We start from the raw sequence: 18,721 nt of genomic DNA on the forward strand, positions 1-18,721 counted from the left end.
GCAGAGAATAATTTCGCCACACCTAGTGTGTGTGTGACAATCATGGGTACTTTAACTTTAACTAGGGTGGCACTAAAGAGCCGCGGGTTGCTGACCCTCGCACTAGATGGAGCCCGTATCACTGATCTACCTGATTTTTTTTAACTTTTTTTCTTTCTTTAGTTTTCAACTATTTTTTTCAAAAGGGGTTATTGTTTTTTCATTTGTAGTGTTTATAAAAAAAACACTTTTTAAAGCGAAAAAAAAAATTCAAATGTGGATATTGTAAATTATTCGGGTCAATTTGTATTTACATTGGATTAGTTTTAGTATCTTTAAAATATTTCAAAACGGTCCAGGAAGGCACCATAGATTTTTTTGGGGGGGAAAATCCTTTCGTGAGCACATAAAGGAGACGTTAGGAATCAAAGGCAAACAAGTAGCCGCCCTTTAACCCCAGGGAAGCGAGCCCTTCCCTGTGCGCCCTTTGGAATACACTTGGCTCTCCAAGTACCATCTAAATGACCAACATTAAAATACAGTAGCGTAGTAGGCCTAGATATTCATTAACAACAAGGCAGCGGTTTTATTTAACAAGTATATTTACAACTTTTGGCCACACAGTTTGAACAGTAACACTGTGTTTGAATATAGGAAAATAAAACACTGTACTTTAACCAAGTGATTATTTAGTGTACCACTAGATGGAGCCCGTATCACAGTTTGAGAATCACTGATCTACCTGATTTTTTTTTTGTTAGTTGTCAAATATTTTTTCAAAAGGTTATTGTTTTTTTTTGTTTGTTGTGTTTATAAAAAAATTAAAAAAATAAATTTAAAACGGGAAAAAAAAAACTTCAAATGCGGTTATTGTAAATTATTCGGGTCAATATATACATATTGACCCGAATAATTTACAATAACCGCATTTTAAATTTTTTTTTAACCTTTTGGAAAAAACATTTTTAAACGGGAAAAAAAACCCTTCAAATGCGGTTATTGTAAATTATTCGGGTCAATATGTATATATTGACCCGAATAATTTACAATAACCGCATTTGAAGGTTTTTTTTCCCATTTAAAAATGTTTTTTTCAAAAGGTTAAAAAAAATTATTCGGGTCAATATGTATATATTGACCCGAATAATTTTTTTTAACCTTTTAATTTACAATAACCGCATTTGAAGGTTTTTTTTTCCCCGTTTAAAATTTTTTATTTTTTTTGGATTAGTTTAAGTGTCTTTAAAATGGTCCAGGCAGACACCCTAGATTTTTTGGGGGGAAAAAATCCTTTCTTAAAGGAGACGTTGGGAATCAAAGGCAAACAAGTAGTCGCCATTTGACAACAGGGAAGCGGGCCCTTTAGCGGCGTGACTAGACCTCCGAGGGGCAAAATAAAGGAAGGTGGAGGTGGATGAACAAGTGCAGAGGTTATTCCTGGCCCGTGCGGAGGGCGGGGACCCCCTCCTCGTTCTCCCCTCCCCTCTCTTCCGCGGGAGATGAAAGAAAAGCCAAGGAAAGAAAGATTAATCACCAGACTCTCGTTTGATCTTTAAATAAAATGGATTGAAAATAAGAGCACACACACACCCACATTAGCCATAAAACACGTGAGGCAGCCTGCAGCCACAGAGGAGCTAATGTATGAATAAAGATGGCTGCTTCTGGAAATAAACACATGAAGGAAGTAAACAAGGCACTGAAATAAAAAGGGACAGACTGCGCCAAATTGATTCAGCAACACACTCCCATCAGGAAACATCCGCACAGGGAACGCCGCGCATAATTCCACACACTCTAACCGTGCTTCCGTCCTAATATCGCCTTCAAAATAATTCAACCAAACGTTTCAAACCCAAACTTTGGAGATTTTTGTGGTTGTTTTCGCTCATTACTACTGATATGTGGAGTTGCATGACGTGATGAGTAGGGATGATGCTCGAAACCGATTTTCCCGGTTGTTCGATAAGAAAAGAACCGAGTCCTCGGATTCTAATCCCTTTTTGAGAACCGGTACCCGTTATCGAGACCACTATAGTAAAGAAAAAGAGTTGGTTCTTTATTCACAAATCTGTGATCCACAATAGAAAAAGGAGAGAGTGTGGAATCCAATGAGCCAGCTTGTACCTAAGTTACGGTCAGAGCGAAAAAAGATATGTCTTTCACTGCATTCTAGTCCGTCACTCTAACGCTCCTCATCCACGAATCTTTCATCCTCGCTCAAATTAATGGGGTAATCGTCGCTTTCGCGGTACGAATCGCTCTAGCTGCGTTGAAAACAATAGGAAAATATGAGGAGGTGAACAACTGATTATGTCACGCTACTTCCGGTAGGGGCAAGGCTTTTTTTTTTTCAGAGACCAAAAGTTGCAAACTTTATCATCGTTGTTCTATACTAAATCCTTTCAGCAAAAATATGGCAATATCGCGAAATGATCAAGTATGACACATAGAATGGATCTGCTATACCCGTTTAAATTTAAAAAATTCATTTCAGTAGGCCTTTAAATAGAGTGTCTGATGAGCAACAGGTGCGCGTACAAGGCAGGTGAAAATCATAAGTAACCATGGTGACTAAAACAAACCCCCGAAGTGCACAAAACAACTAAGGAAGTCCAAAACTAACAGAACATAACTAAACAAAACATGATCCGACAAATATATACATCATTTACTGACCTTTTTATAATAAAATATCTGTGAATTAGTATATACAACAGTTTTGTAATATGTAATTAATTAATTCAGTCATTATTAATATACTGAGATGAAAAATATCTTATTTTCAATAAGGTTTGTAAGTATTTCTCATAATTCTTCTTTGTACTTTGTAAGCACTATTCATTTGAACAACCTCTTAAAGTGGATCATGTCAGTACAGTGTTTCCCATAAACTGCCAAGATACCTGTGGCGGTGGGGGCGTGGCTATGGGCGTGGTCACCATGACATCATCGAGTAATTTGCATAATTTACTACAATGATATGATTTTCTCTAAAAAGGCTCAAAAAATGTATACTTACTAATTAATAATAACAGTTTTGTTTTAAACGTCCATCCGTCATCCATCCATTTTACAATATAATTACAACACTTTATGTACATATTTATATACAGATTTGAACAATAAGTTATTCACTGAAATATATTTATTAATTGTGGTTCTTACAAAAAATACATCTTATAAAAATATAAAAGCTAAAATGTCTCTTAAAGCTCTGCCCCTTTAATTAGTGCATACTAAATAATTTAACTTTAGCCTACTACTACAACCATATTATTTACCAGCAACATAAAGTGAAACAGAGGCAGAGGTGTCTTGCCACAGTCAGTAACAAATAAACAGAAAACAGTAGTGGTGGTAGATAGACACAGAGCTTCATCAAACATTTTTAGGCAGCTTTTGCAGCTCGCTTTATAATATCAACCCGAATAAAATATATTTTGCAAGTACTTACTAATGCTTTCATTTTGTCCAAGCAAAATAAAGTTGGTTTAATATTCATTGCGGATATTATTTTTCAAATGCCTTTGAAATAAAGATGCAAAGCCAACATTTCTTACCTGTTGGTACCTGCTGTTGTGTATTTGGGTCTGCATAAGTCCCGATATATTTACCTGACACATGAAACGTGACAAATTAGGGGATGCACTATCCACTTTAGTCGCCAGATGGCAGTGGAGTGTTGAATATCTCAAAATGACACGTTTATTGCAGAGATATTTATAAAACAATCTTACCTGCCTTCATACTTCCAGGAAGCTAAACATTTGTAATTTTCCCATCTGTGGATTCTCCATGTATGGTTTAAATTTACCCAAAGGGCTTTGCACGAATCCGCCATTGTAGTCTGCACTGTAGTCAACAATCTCCTTATTTTTCTCCATCCTCTTGTTGTGGGGCAGACTGGCTCGTACATGCACATGCATCCTCCACTATTGCCATTTCTAATACAAAGTAGCATATAGTTCGAACTAGTGTTGTAAGGATACCAATATTTTATTATTTCAGTACTTTTCTAAATAAAGGGCACCACAATAAAATAGCATTATTGGCTTTATTTTAACAAAAAATCTTAGGGTACATTAAACATATGTTTCTTATTGCAGTTAAGTCCTTAAATAAAATAGTGAACATACTAGACAACTTGTCTTTTAGTAGTAAGTAAACAAACAAAGGCTCCTAATTAGTCTGCTGACATATGCAGTAACATATTGTGTCATTTATAATTTTATTATTTTGTCAACATTATTAAGGACAAGTGGTAGAAAAGTAATTATTAATCTACTTGTTCATTTACTGTTAATATCTGCTTACTTCCTGTTTCAACATGTTCTATCTACACTTCAAATGTAATAATCATAAACTTATTCTTCTATTGTCTGATACTTTACATTAGTTTTGGATGATACCAAAAATTTGGGTATCAATCCGATATAAAGTAGTTACAGGATCATACATTGGTCATATTCAAAGTCCTCATGTGTCCAGGGACATATTTCCTGACTTTATAAACATAATATACATTTTTTTAAAAACGAAAGAAGATGTTGTGATGCCAAAAAATATTGACGTAATCATAGTAGTATCGACTCGAGACGTGCTTGTACTTGGTATCATTACAGTGGATGTCAGGTGTAGATCCACCAATGGCGTTTGTTTACATTTTGACGCCGGTGAGCTACGGTGTGTAGTGAAGCATGTTTAGCTATTCCTCGTCCTGCAGGGATGATACTTGTAGAAACGTACTTTATTTGTCACCATGGAGACAAGGATTAGTGATTTAGAAGTAGCTAAAACCCTGCCGACGGCGGATGGACGTTAGCCGCTAGCTAGCTAGCCATGTCTTGAAGCACATCTTCCTGAGGGCGTTTCAGTGTTATAACTTCACCTTTATTGTTAGTTTTTAAGCCAAAATGCGTCCGTTCTCCCTTTTCTGTCTACACACTGTGTCTGCTTGTAAACACTCCGTGATTGTGCGCTGCCGAAAATGCTCCTCTGCTCGTAAACCAGCAATGTCATGACGTGACTTCGACGCGGGCGCAGGAGGGTGGCGGACCGGTACGTTTCAGAGACTGTATCGTAGGAAATTATTTATTAGTATCGCGGTACTATACTAATACCGGTATACCGTACAACCCTAATTCAAACTTATATCTGTCAGTAGTCTCGCTATGGAAGTGCTAAGAAGTACAACAAAGATGGCGGGAAGAAGACGCTGTCTAAGTGGAGCCACGTAAATAAGACCGCCCACAAAACGGCGCATCCCAGAAAGGGACTTGAAAACGGTCTGTGAAACATAATCCATGCAACATTTTGACCAAATACCCACCATTACGTTTTACGTAGACTTCAAGGAAGTGTTTTAAATGTAAAAAAAAATGTTGATCATTAAAATAATTAGTTTTCTTTTGGTTCAAAAATGTCATTATATAAAAGGATAAGTAGTGTAAACAGTAGGTTGGTTGGTTGGTTATACCACTTCAATATTCTAGAAGAGGGGTGTCAAACGTACGGCCCGAGGGCCGGATCAGACCCGCGAACAGGTTTTATCCGGCCCGCAGGATGAGTTTGCTAAGTATAAAAATGAACCTGAAATGTTTTAATAAATGAAACAGCTGTTCTAAACGTGTCCACTAGATGTCGCAATAGCAATTATTCGTATCTTTATAGATGATGCTACATATGTACAAAATAAACCACATGATGTTAGTACATCAGTCGAGGAAAATGATCAAACTACATAAATAACATCCTGTAGTTTGATTTTGATATATATTTTTTTATCTTGATAGATTGAAAATTAACACCAATGAGTTGACTGATGAACATTATCACATAATTTATTCAGAAATAATAAACAACGACAAATAAAGTATATATACTATTAACCGCAACAGCTAATTGTAAAAAAAAAACCCTAACAACATTATAATTTGTACAATTTCAGAATGTGCTTGTTCTATTTTTAAACAAAGAAAACAATATGAAGTTGTCTTTATTTTTAAGTTATCGTGCCGTGATTTCACCAGTCCGGCCCACTTGGGAGTAGATTTTTCTCCATGTGGCCCCCGATCTGAAATGAGTTTGACACCCCTGCTCTAGAGGCAATAAGGATTTATCTATAGTGGTTAATGTAATGCAGGAGTCTCAAACTCAATTTACCTGTGGTAGATAGGGTCGGGGGTGAGGCTGGGCCGTACTAAGTATTGACTTCTGAACCCTGTGACTCAATGTGTTAACAGCTTCTACCAGCAGCTATGGAGACCCACAGCTATGATATGCCTTTAGTGATTAAGTCAAATCTTATGTAAAAATCGTCTATTTCCACACTGTTGAATTCCCCAGGAGATGGTCAGAGACACTTATGTTTGCTTAGAGGAAGATTCTGTTATTTTTGTGTTTGGATGTTTTTTTAATAGGGGGATTCAATACTGCTATAATATATTTAACTAATAGCTATATAGAGAACATACAAACCCTTTATTTATTGAATCACAAATATTGAAATTCAACGATTTGGTGCATTTGCAAACAGCTAAATTGATGCACAAAGCAAACTATAATCTGCTATCTAAGAATGTACAACAATTCTTCTCAACAAAAGAGGAGACATATAACCTTAGAGGAAAAACTAATTCAAAACATTTGTATGCTTGTACAACACTTAAAACCTTTAGCATATCAGTATGTGGAATAAAATTATGGAACGGATTAACCAAATAAATCAAACAAAGCACCGATATGATTCAGTTTAAGAGACTGTTCAAACTACAAGTGTTCACAAAGTACACAGAACAATAATTATAATGAACATCTTGAACCCTTTTTTAATTTTTATTTTTTGTTGTATTGTTTTTTTTGGTAGGTTTTTTTTCGATATAGATTATTTGTATATTTAATATTTGTTTACTTACTATGGTATATTATTTATTTATTATTTATTTTTTCACCGTTCTGTTACAGAGAACAATTGGGGTAGGAATAAATAAGCCCAGCTTCTTCCTACTCCTTTTCGGATGTGCTGTAATGAAACAACTGGAAATAGGTGATGCATTACATTGTATGGTATGCATGTTCGAAATAAACTGAAACTGAACTGAACTGAACCCAGAGTGTGCAGGTCGCAATTACACTGAACTAGGGCTGTGAAACTCCTTTTCACTGAGGGCCACATCGCAGTTATGTAACAGTAAATAATATATGAATAATAATGTATGAGAAATCGCTTAATGATATTGTTACACAATTGCCTATGAATTTGATTATATATATATATATATATATATATATATATATATATATATATATATATATATATATATATATATATATATATATATATATATATATATATATATATATATATATATATATATACACTACCGTTCAAAAGTTTGGGGTCACCCAAACAATTTTGTGGAATAGCCTTCATTTCTAAGAACAAGAATAGACTGTCGCGTTTCAGATGAAAGTTCTCTTTTTCTGGCCATTTTGAGCGTTTAATTGACCCCACAAATGTGATGCTCCAGAAACTCAATCTGCTCAAAGGAAGGTCAGTTTTGTAGCTTCTGTAACGAGCTAAACTGTTTTCAGATGAGTGAACATGATTGCACAAAGGTTTTCTAATCATCAATTAGCCTTCTGAGCCAATGAGCAAACACATTGTACCATTAGAACACTGGAGTGATAGTTGCTGGAAATGGGCCTCTATACACCTATGTAGATATTGCACCAAAAACCAGACATTTGCAGCTAGAATAGTCGTTTACCACATTAGCAATGTATAGAGTGTACTTCTTTAAAGTTAAGACTAGTTTAAAGTTATCTTCATTGAAAAATAAGGACATTTTAATGTGACCCCAAACTTTTAAACGGTAGTATGTATGTATATATATATATATATATATATATATATATATATATATATATATATATATATATATATATATATATATATATATATATATATATATATATATATATATATATATATATATACATATACATATATATATATGTATATATATGTATATATATATATATTTACGTACACTGTAGAAAAAAAAGTTGGTATATTTTGCGATTAAAAACTGTCTTCTTTGTCGTCAGAATTTTTCCGGCTTATTAATGTAAACATAAAAATTGTGCCACTGTTTTTTGTGGTAAAATTCTGCCTACTCAGCTGACAGTTTGTTTGTTTTTTTACCGTAAAATCTACCCGTACTGTTGTCGTTTTTCAACGGTACCGCTGTTTTGTTTACAGTAAAGTTCTGGCAACAGAGCCAAGAGTTTTTACTGTAAATTCTACTTTCATTTTTGCAGTGTACAATTTGACGGATAACTTGCTTTGAAATCATAAGTCAAGCAAGTATTTCAGTTTTTATTTGCAACGTAACACAAACATTTGGAATTTATGATAATCTAATGTTTTTTGCATTATTAGATAATATAATAGTTTAAAAGTTTACATTGTGTATATGTAAGTTTTTCTGTCAAAATGGCGATAGATGGTAAATTACTTATTTCTAGGCTTTTGCAGGCCATATAAAATGATGTGGCGGGCCAGATCTGGTCCCCAGACCTTGAGTTTTACACCTCTGCACTGACTTATGAAGTTAAAACGAGGGCCGCGAGCTTGAGACCCCTGACGTAATGCAGCATTACACAAGCATCATTTTGTTTTCTTACTTGATATTATTATTAACCTTCTGTTTACTTACGTTACCCTGATAGGAACACGCCTAACGTCGCAAATTCACACATATCGCGGTTTGCTATCTGCGCTCATTGTTCCAGCTGTCAAATTTTTCACTGTGCGAGACATATAAATATTGCATGTCATCATATGCGTGACACTGAGTTATTACATGTCAAACGCAGCCTTAATCAAGGCCACATTCATAGAGACAGTCGACTGATTAGCCTCCGAGATGAGGTCTCACTCTCCAGATTTTAATTCTGATTATTTCACACACACACAAAAGTGATTGACTCCCAAATCCGGGATGGGCATTTAACCAAAGTTCTTTGGTGGATGAAATTGGGCTTCATTTAACGACTAATAACTGTTTATGATCATAATTGAACTACAGTGGAATCTCGATTCATGGACTTAATTGGTTTTGGTACTTGAACAGGGGTTGTTAAGAAAAAGTTGGGTATATTTAAGCAAATTTCGCCAAAAAAACAATATAAACATGAATAATGAGTCCCAGCGTCGACAAAAGTCAATATTTTCATAACATTTGTGCACAATATCAAGTGCTGTACAATACTGTATATCAAACAAGCATAACAAGGTGGTGATGGATCAACTTTTTATTAAATAACAAAGTCAAAACAACAAACTGTACTTATTTGTAGCCAAAATGCACACACTAGTGCACTTGTGGAGGCCAACCAGTGGCTAGGCCCTGTGTACGTGGGTAAACCTCACTCCCTGACAACGTCAAGGTCAACGCTGACTATTGTGTTGATAGTCCGGACTTTTAACTCAATAGCTAGCACGCGGCCCAGTTTCAAGGCCAGGGCAGAACAGAAAAGCAGGGACTAAACAAAGCGGGTTACACAAAACGGCAGGCACACAATGGGTAGATTAAATGTTCGTACACGGAGACGAGGTTCGTAGATCAAATCATATTTGTATTTGGTCAGTGGCTTGTTAATCAAAAAAAATTGTACGATGAGAGGTTCATATATCAAGGTTCTTCTGTATTTTAAGGGTTGAGAAATCCTAAAATGTTCAAAAGTTAGGTCGGGAAATTATATTCCCATAAAATGCAGAGCAAAACGTCCTCAAATATAAATGGACAAAGCAACTGCACCAAATAAAGGAACACTGTGGATGTTAATATTTTGCAGACCTGGTGATATGTTAACTTTTCAAGCCTTAGGAGCCTCTCACTCCATCCATTTTCCACTAGACTGTCTTGCAGCTTGCACGGTAATCGAGTTAAAAATGGTCGTCTACCAAACCTTGACTCTTAAAGTCGTTCGAACTGCGTACTTCTTCCACTGGCCGTTAAGAGAGAGTTTTCAATTTATTATTTATTATTATTATTTATATTGGAACAAATGTTGATTTTGTTCAAGATGGTCCTCTTTGTCAATTATGTCATTGGTAGCTTTACAAAATATTGTATGACTTCTTTAGCTGCCTATTTAGGCAGCAAACTAGGTGGGTCTGAATGATTTACGCCCATCACTGGTTTCTTCTAAAGCCCAAACTTTTTCCACTGAGAGTTTGCACACTACAATAAATATGTTTTTAACCTTTATAGGGCTCCCCTCAAGTTTGGTCTTGGGGACCCAGATGGGTCTCAGTCACAAAAATTAAAAAAAATAAGTCATATATTATTTATTTATTTATTTTATTACCAATAATTAAATATTTAGAACAACTTCAGGTATATCTGTTAATATATATAGTTATTATTATTTTATTTCTTAAATGTTTTATGGCTTTTTAGTCAAAACCCTGTTGTTTTTTGGGGGGCAAAACACAAAATATGCAATATTTCCCCTTAACACATTTATGGAAAGTGGAATATTTAACATGAATTAATCAGCATTTAAGTAGGTCATCAATTTAAAACAACATTGTTTTTAATTAATTTACATTTTTACAGCAATTATGACTGTTTAAAAAAAATTAAAAGTCCCACTAAAATATTCAGGGATCCAAAAGGGCCCACTCATAAAAGTGTTAAAAATAATTTGTACATTTTCATTTAATTGCAATGCTTAAATCCTTGATCAACTTCAGATCTGTCAGTTATCTATACGTTTTTAAAATTAATTCTGATTTTGTTTTTGTTTTATACCCTTTTTATAGAAAAAAACATGTTTTTATATGGCAAACAAACAAAATATGCATTATTTCCCCCAAAAAAATATTTCAAATGTAAAGTAATTGATGCCTTGAATAGGTCAATAATTCATTACACCAGCGGTTCTGAAATGGGGGTACGCGTACCCCTGGGGGTACTTGAAGGTATGCCAAGGGGTACGTGAGATTTTTTTTAAATATTCTAAAAATAGCAACAATTCAAAAATCCTTTATAAATATATTTATTGAATAATACTTCAACAAAATATGAATGTAAGTTCATAAACTGAACATCAAATCAAGTAGGCTATTCATGTCGTTACCATAAACCCAGAGTTTCCCCCATGCCATAATGGTTTGACCCTCACTAAAATGTCTGTCAAAAAGAACTGTGAAAAGAAATACAACAATGCAATATTCAGTGTTGACAGCTAGATTTTTTGTGGACATGTTCCATAAATATTGATGTTAAAGATTTCTTTTTTTGTGAAGAAATGTTTAGAATGAAGTTCATGAATCCAGATGGATCTCTATTACAATCCCCAAAGAGGGCACTTTAAGTTGATGATTACTTCTATGTATAGAAATCTTTATTTTTAATTGAATCACTTGTTTATTTTTCAAAAAGTTTTTAGTTATTTTTGTATCTTTTTTTCCCAAATAGTTCAAGAAAGACCAGTGCAAATGAGCAATATTACAATTTAATAAATCAGAAACTGATGACATAGTGCTGTATTTTACTTCTTTCTCTTTTTTTCAACCAAAAATGCTTTGCTCTGATTAGGGGGTACTTGAATTAAAAAAAATTGCACAGGGGGTACATCACTGAAAAAAGGTTGAAAACCACTGCATTACACCATTGATTTTGACACATTATTATTTTTGGAGCAATGACAGCTTTAAAGAAAGAAACAGCCTGCATAAATGGCGGCTTTGTGTTTGTCAAGCGTTGGTAAACGAACAAAAAGCGAGAGCAACGGGGAAGTGCTCTGACCAGACAGGCTATGACGAAAACAAAACAAAATGCAAAATACTTACAGGAAATGTGGAGCGGACGGCGTCCACAAAGTACGAGTGTACTCGCGCTTAGCATCAAAAGGATCGTCTATGGTTTCCAGTGAACAGAGATTAGATAACATCATCAAAACCGGAAAAGCCGCCAAAATAAAAGCACAGTACAGGAACACTAACAAAACTCAACATAAAGACATGGCCTGGTGTAACCAGCCGTGACAGTGTTATTAGTGTCAACATTGTAACTTTTTCTCGGTACGTGTTTGTTTTTCTTTTTTTTAATTAGTGTTTGTAAAAGGCGTGGGCCGCAAATGGCCCCCGGGCCACACTTCGGACACCCCTGATCTAAATGTATGTGTCAGAATACAGTATGATAGACATTTACATACAAAAAACTGGCGCCTCAAGATGTTTTTGTGTCATTTTTCGGTTGACCTGGAGGTAACAGTCTGTCTTGGCTGTGCTCTGAATTCTTGGCCGGCTGTGTAGGTTCCCACCAGTCAACAGAAGGAAGGTGTCTATGACGTCCCAAAGCGACACCCAGTGAGTGACGCCCACCGTGTTTGCCCGCTCCCGCCAGTCTGCCTCCCCATTCTCAGTCAAACCTCTCAGCTCGTCCAACCATTCCGTGGTCTCTCTCCCCCGTACCCTTTTTAGCTCCTTCCTTGACCTGTCACTCAGTATATGTCCCACTGGGTGTGGTGTACTTATGGTTCCCCTGAGAGGTTTGCTGGGACCCAGTGCTTTGTGCAGTGCCCTGCTCCTCTGCTTGTGGTGGCTGGCGCCCTCCTTCCTTGTGCTCTATGTGCGGATGCCATATATGTGTGTCGTGCGTGTGTGTGTAAACGTGTTTGTCGTGCTCAATCAAGCATGCCTGGCTGTGGTTTGCTCGCTGGTGCATCCAACATGAACCTGCATGACCGTCGCCCAGATTATGTTTGACACATTCTGCCACTGTCATCTTTCTATAAATGGATAAGCACATGTATTATACACCAACTATGCACGGCATTGTGGCATAATATAATGGGATCTTACATGAACGGTATTGACAATTCTATTTCAAAGACATTTGGAATAGCTCACAGTGAATCACAGACCTCGGTCACGGCTGAACGACTCCAGTCCTGTTGGTGCCATTTGCTGGATCCGGTATCGGCAAAAAACTCTGTACTGCACATGTATTTGCGTCTTTAGTAAAAACAAAGAAAGGTGGAATTTCAGCCAGTTGGGTAGTTTCTGCCAACAAACAACTGTCGAATAGCTAATCCTTGATCAATTGACATATGGACGAATAAGTAAGAGTCGGATGGACAGACCAATAAATAGTCACACATCCAGGCATATGGTAACCTGACTCTCGCCAGATCCTTGTAGTTCGCTGAGCTCCACACAAGGATCTGGGATCGAGGGCAATGCAAACTCCTTCAAGATAGCAAAATAGAATGAACCAATCAGGATCGCCGGGCGGGATTTCATAGATGTGACGTAGCGCCGAAGCGACTGTTTGATTCAAACAACAACGGCGGCACACAGCAAGGAGTCGTGTGCGGACATTGTATTCTGCTATTGCAACTGTTTTGTCGAATCTATCGAATATTAATTATTTAAATTAATTAATTAATTATTTTTGCTCTGTCGTTATCCAATATGTTGGCTGTTCTGTTTTGGATTTCCCAGCGTCACGGGTTGATTTCGATGTGAGTGGTTGAAGTAGCACGTCATTCAAGATAACGGACAAGTGGTTTATCCAATCACATACAATGATTTTTTTCCCCAGGCCCCGCCTCCTATTGAGAAGTCCCAGATCCTTGTGTGGAGCTCAGCGAACTACAAGGATCTGGCGAGAGTCAGGTTAGGCATATGGATGGAAAGATGCATAATCAGGCGGATGGACTAAAAGTCTGATTGAAGGATGAAGGAACCGTTGTTTAGTTCTTGTAAAATCCTGCAAACTAACAAACATATCCACAAAAAACTGCGATCAAACAATAGCAGTCGACAGACAAATGGAACAGACAAGTGGATAGACGGGCTTACGGACGGACTGACACCTAATCGGAAGGACAGACAGGTTGTCGGAAGGATAGGCAGTCCGGCAGAGAGTTTGAAGAACAAATGGAAGGGTGCCTCTGCAGTTTTACAATAAAACAAAAGAACAGTAACAGGCCTCTTGATACGAAGATGGATGAATCGCTGGACAGATGGACCTGCGGATGGTTGGTCTGTTGTGTAATGCTATTAACTAACAGAAAAAAAACTGACGGAAAGATGGAAAGATAGACGGACTAATCAACGGATGGACAGTTCTGTAGTTTTTGCCTGCTAATTGACTGTCAAACCAACAAGAGATCAATCAAAATGATACCCTTTTGTAGATGCAGTACAGTTGTAGAATCCTTTAAACACACTGTTCAGTCAGCCATGATGGTGTCAGTCAAAGCTGAACATCATTATCTTTGTAAAGGCTACATTTTTGTACTGGATCTCATTACATTGTGCAGGTGGTCATAATGTCAAAGCTGGTGGTTATACGTCCTTGCATACAGTATATTTTAAGAACATGTGACTCATAGTTCTGAATTTCTATCCGAAACGTACAACCTCAATCTGCTCATGTTAAAAATCCCTGTTAGTGTATGTACTGTGTGTTTATACAGTAGGTGTGTGTCTGTGTGTGTGGTATATCTTTTAGTTATTGGCTTCCCACTGCCGGCAGTTATAATGAAAGATGACCTTGGCTACTGTCAGGCTGCAGCGGCTGTAACTCCACTGCTCTTTATCTGCCCATAAAGATGCGGCTTATATTGCTGGTGGATTTAATCTGCTAAAATCTCCCAAGTCGTAATAAGCGGCCTGCTCTCCCGCAGACGTATGAATGTGTGTGTGTGTGTGTGCTTGTAAGAGTTTATGTGTGCATAAAGGGTTTCAACGCTCTGTCCCTTGTTGATACCTGGAGCACAGCCTTCTCAGTCTATTCACTTGTGTGTGTGTGTGTGTGTGTGTGTGTGTGTGTGTGTGTGTGTGTGTGTGTGTGTGTGTGTGTGTGTGTGTGTGTGTGTGTGTGTGTGTGTGTGTGTGTGTGTGTGTGTGTGTGTGTGTGTGTGTGTGTGTGTGTGTGTGTGTGTGTGTGTGTGTGTGTGTGTGTGTGTGTGGTCTTAAATGGCTAAATTGGACTGGGCCAAGTCAACAACACAGGCTCTGTGAATTTTTGGTTGGCTCAGAATTAGTCTTGCATTTACTCCTTTGGCCATCTTATCCAGAGCTTTGGTAAGAAGCTTACGGGCACCCTAGTACATATTTCTACGTGTTTGGCCTTACCCTTCCTGCGGCACATGATGTCATGTCGGCAGGTGTCTGTAAGTAAGCGAATCCGATTTATTTTTTGCTGTTGTTGTGTTGGGTTTTAATGTTTTCTTGTCCTCCCGGTGGGTCAGAGAGAAATCATAGTTGAATAAATGGTTCGTAGGCTTGAAAATATCCTGTGTTGAGGTCTGATTGCACGGGTAATTGCTTAAACGCAGCTAAAATCTTGTATAAACAAATTACGGCTTTAATGCTACGACAATCCACTCAGTTACCTATATGTACAAAAACCAAAACCAGTGAAGTTGGCACGTTGTGTAAATCGTAAATGAAAACAGAATACAATGATTTGCAAATCCTTTTCAATGTATATTCAGTTGAATAGACTGCAAAGACAAGATACTTAATGTTCAAACTGGAAGACTTTGTTGTTTTTTGCAAGTATTAGCTAATTTGGAATTTGATGCATGCAACATGTTTTTAAAAAAAGCTGGCACAAGTGGCAAAAAAGACTGAGAAAGTTGAGGAATGCTCATCAAACACTTATTTGGAACACCCCACAGGTGAACAGGCTAATTGGGAACAGGTGGGTGCCATGATTGGGTATAAAAGCAGCTTCCATGAAATGCTCAGTCATTCACAAACAAGGATGGGGGCGAGGGTCACCACTTTGTGAACAAATGCGTGAGCAAATTATTGAACAGTTTAAGAACAACATTTCTCAACCAGCTTTTGCAAGGAATTTAAGGATTTCACAATCTACGATCCGTAATATCATCAAAAGGTTCAGAGAATCTGGAAAAAAATCACTGTATCTAAGCGGCAATGCCCGTGACTTTGGATCCTTCAGGGACTTGGTGTCCTCCGGACCAAAGAGGAAAATAACCATCCAGACTGTTATAGGCGCAAAGTTCAAAAGCCAGCATCTATGGGGGTGTATTAGTGCCCAAGGCATGGGTAACTTACACATCTGTGAAGGCACCATTAATGCTGAAAGGTACATACAGGTTATGGAGCAACATATGTTGCCATCCAACCAAGGTCTTTTTCATGGACGCCCCTGCTTATTTCAGCAAGACAATGCCAAGCCACGTGTTACAACAGCGTGGCTTCGTAGTAAAAGAAGCCACTACTGGCCTGCCTGTAGTCCAGACCTGTCTCCCATTGAAAATGTGTGGCACATTATGACGCGTTAAATACCACAACGGAGACTGTTGAACAACTTAAGCTGTACATGAAGCAAGAATGGAAAATAATTCCACCTTAATAGCTTCAAAAATTGGTCTCCTCAGTTCCCAAACGTTTACTGAGTGTTGTTAAAAGGAAAGGCCATGTAACACAGTGGTAAAAATGCCCCTGTGCCAACTTTTTTGCAATGTGTCGCTGCCATTTAATGCTAAGTTAATGATTATTTGCTAATAAAAATGAAGTTTCTCAGTTCGAACATTAAGTATATTGTCTTTGCAGTCTATTCAATTAAATATAAGTTGTTTATATTTACCATTCACACAACATGCCAACTTCACTGGTTTTGGTTTTTGTAATTACCAATACCGTTACACTGTTAGATATAGCAATACTGTAGTCTCCTGTAGGGTTAGCAATGTCTGATTGCAAGACTGAATTAACAGTACCTCTGCTGGTTGGCAGCCAAGTAGTGCATTCCATTTTGTCTCCATTTTAAAAGCAATGAATCAACATTTTTTCATCAACAAGTATCTCCAATTGATTAGGAGATTCATTGCTTTCTATGCCTATCCTGCCGGTGTAGCATTTAGCGAGCTATTCAGTTATTTAACACTAAGCCATGCGTCCCACCGTGTAGCCACCATCTAGCTGTGTAGCATTGAACTCCGCCATGTACAGTCGCGATCAAATGTTTACATACATTTGTAAAGAACATAATGTCATTGCTGTCTTGAGTTTCCAATAATTTCTACAACTCTTATTTTTTTTGTGATAGAGTGATTGGAGCACATACTTGTTGGTCACAAAAAACATTCATGAAGTTTGGTTCTTTTATGAATCAACTTTTGTTTCAACTTTCCTCCAGAAGGTCTTATCTTTGTCCATGTGATGTCAGATGAAACAAAAATTGAGCTGTTTGGCCACAATACCCAGCAATATGTTTGGAAGAGAAAAAGTGAGGCCTTTAATCCCAGGAACACCACACCTACCGTCAAGCATGGTGGTGGTAGTAATATGCTCTGGGCCTGTTTTGCTGCCAATGGAACTGGTGCTTTACAGAAAGTAAATGGGACAATGAAAAAGGAGGATCACCTCCAAATTCTTCAGGACAACCTAAAATCATCAGCCCGGAGGTTGGGTCTTGGGCGCAGTTGGGTGTTCCAACGGGACAATGACCCCAAACACACGTCAAAAGTGGTAAAGGAATGGCTAAATCAGGCTAGAATTGAGGTTTTAGAATGGCCTTCCCAAAGTCCTGACTTAAAGGCCTACTGAAACCCACTACTACCGACCACGCAGTCTGATAGTTTATATATCAATGATGAAATCTTAACATTATAACACATGCCAATACGGCCGGGTTAACTTATAAAGTGACATTTTAAATTTGCCGCTAAACTTCCGGTTCGAAACGCCTCTGAGGATGACGTATGCGCGTGACGTAGCCCGGGGAACACGGGTATGCCTTCCACATTGAAGCCAATACGAAAAAGCTCTGTTTTCATTTCATAATTCCACAGTATTCTGGACATCTGTGTTCGTGAATCTGTTGCAATTATGTTCATTGCATTATGGAGAAAGAAGCTGAGCAAGCAAAGAAGAAAGTTGTCGGTGCGAAACGGACGTATTTTTCGAAAGAAGTCAGCAACAACAGTACACAGCCGGCGCGTCTTTGTTTACATTCCCGAAAGATGCAGTCAAGATGGAAGAACTCGGATAACAGAGACTCTAACCAGGAGGACTTTTGACTTCGATACACAGACGCCTGTAGAGAACTGGGACAAGACAGACTCTTACCAGGATTACTTTGATTTGGATGACAAAGACGCAGACGTGCTACCGTGAGTATGCAGCTTTGGCTTCTAAACATTTGATCGCTTGACCGTATGTGCGCAACTTTTTTTTTGCGTATGTACGTAACTTTTTTTAAATATATAAGCTTTATGAACCTTGGGTTAGGTGAACGGTCTTTTGGGCTGAGTGATTGTGTGTGTTGATCAGGTGTTTGAATTGTATTGGCGCGTTCTATGGAGCTAGGAGCTAGCAGAGGAGCTAGGAGCTAGCATAACAAACACGTAGGTGTTTTTATGCAGGATTAATTTGTGGCATATTAAATATAAGCCTGGTTGTGTTGTGGCTAATAGAGTATATATATGTCTTGTGTTTATTTACTGTTGTAGTCATTCCCAGCTGAATATCAGGTCACCCCCGCCTCTCACAGCATCTTCCCTATCTGAATCGCTTCAACTCCCCACTAGTCCGTCACTTGCACTTTACTCATCCACAAATCTTTCATCCTCGCTCAAATTAATGGGGAAATTGTCGCTTTCTCGGTCCGAATCTCTCTCACTTCATTCGGCCATCATTGTAAACAATAGGGAACTTTGCGTATATGTTCAATTG

At 37.6% G+C, this 18,721-nt stretch overlaps 1 protein-coding gene across 1 annotated transcript in view; it reads left to right on the forward strand.

Moving 5' to 3' along the window:
• dab1a (DAB adaptor protein 1a) overlaps positions 1 to 18,721 on the forward strand; it is a 159,789-nt gene that overhangs the window by 91,218 nt on the left and 49,850 nt on the right. The window contains exon 13 of the mRNA XM_062038418.1: positions 12,314 to 12,367. Within this exon, the coding sequence (XP_061894402.1) occupies positions 12,314 to 12,367 (54 nt within the window). The remainder of the gene's footprint in view (positions 1 to 12,313; positions 12,368 to 18,721) is intronic.

This window comes from Entelurus aequoreus, linkage group LG27 (assembly GCF_033978785.1).
Source record: "Entelurus aequoreus isolate RoL-2023_Sb linkage group LG27, RoL_Eaeq_v1.1, whole genome shotgun sequence".
In the NCBI taxonomy this organism is placed as follows: domain Eukaryota; kingdom Metazoa; phylum Chordata; class Actinopteri; order Syngnathiformes; family Syngnathidae; genus Entelurus; species Entelurus aequoreus.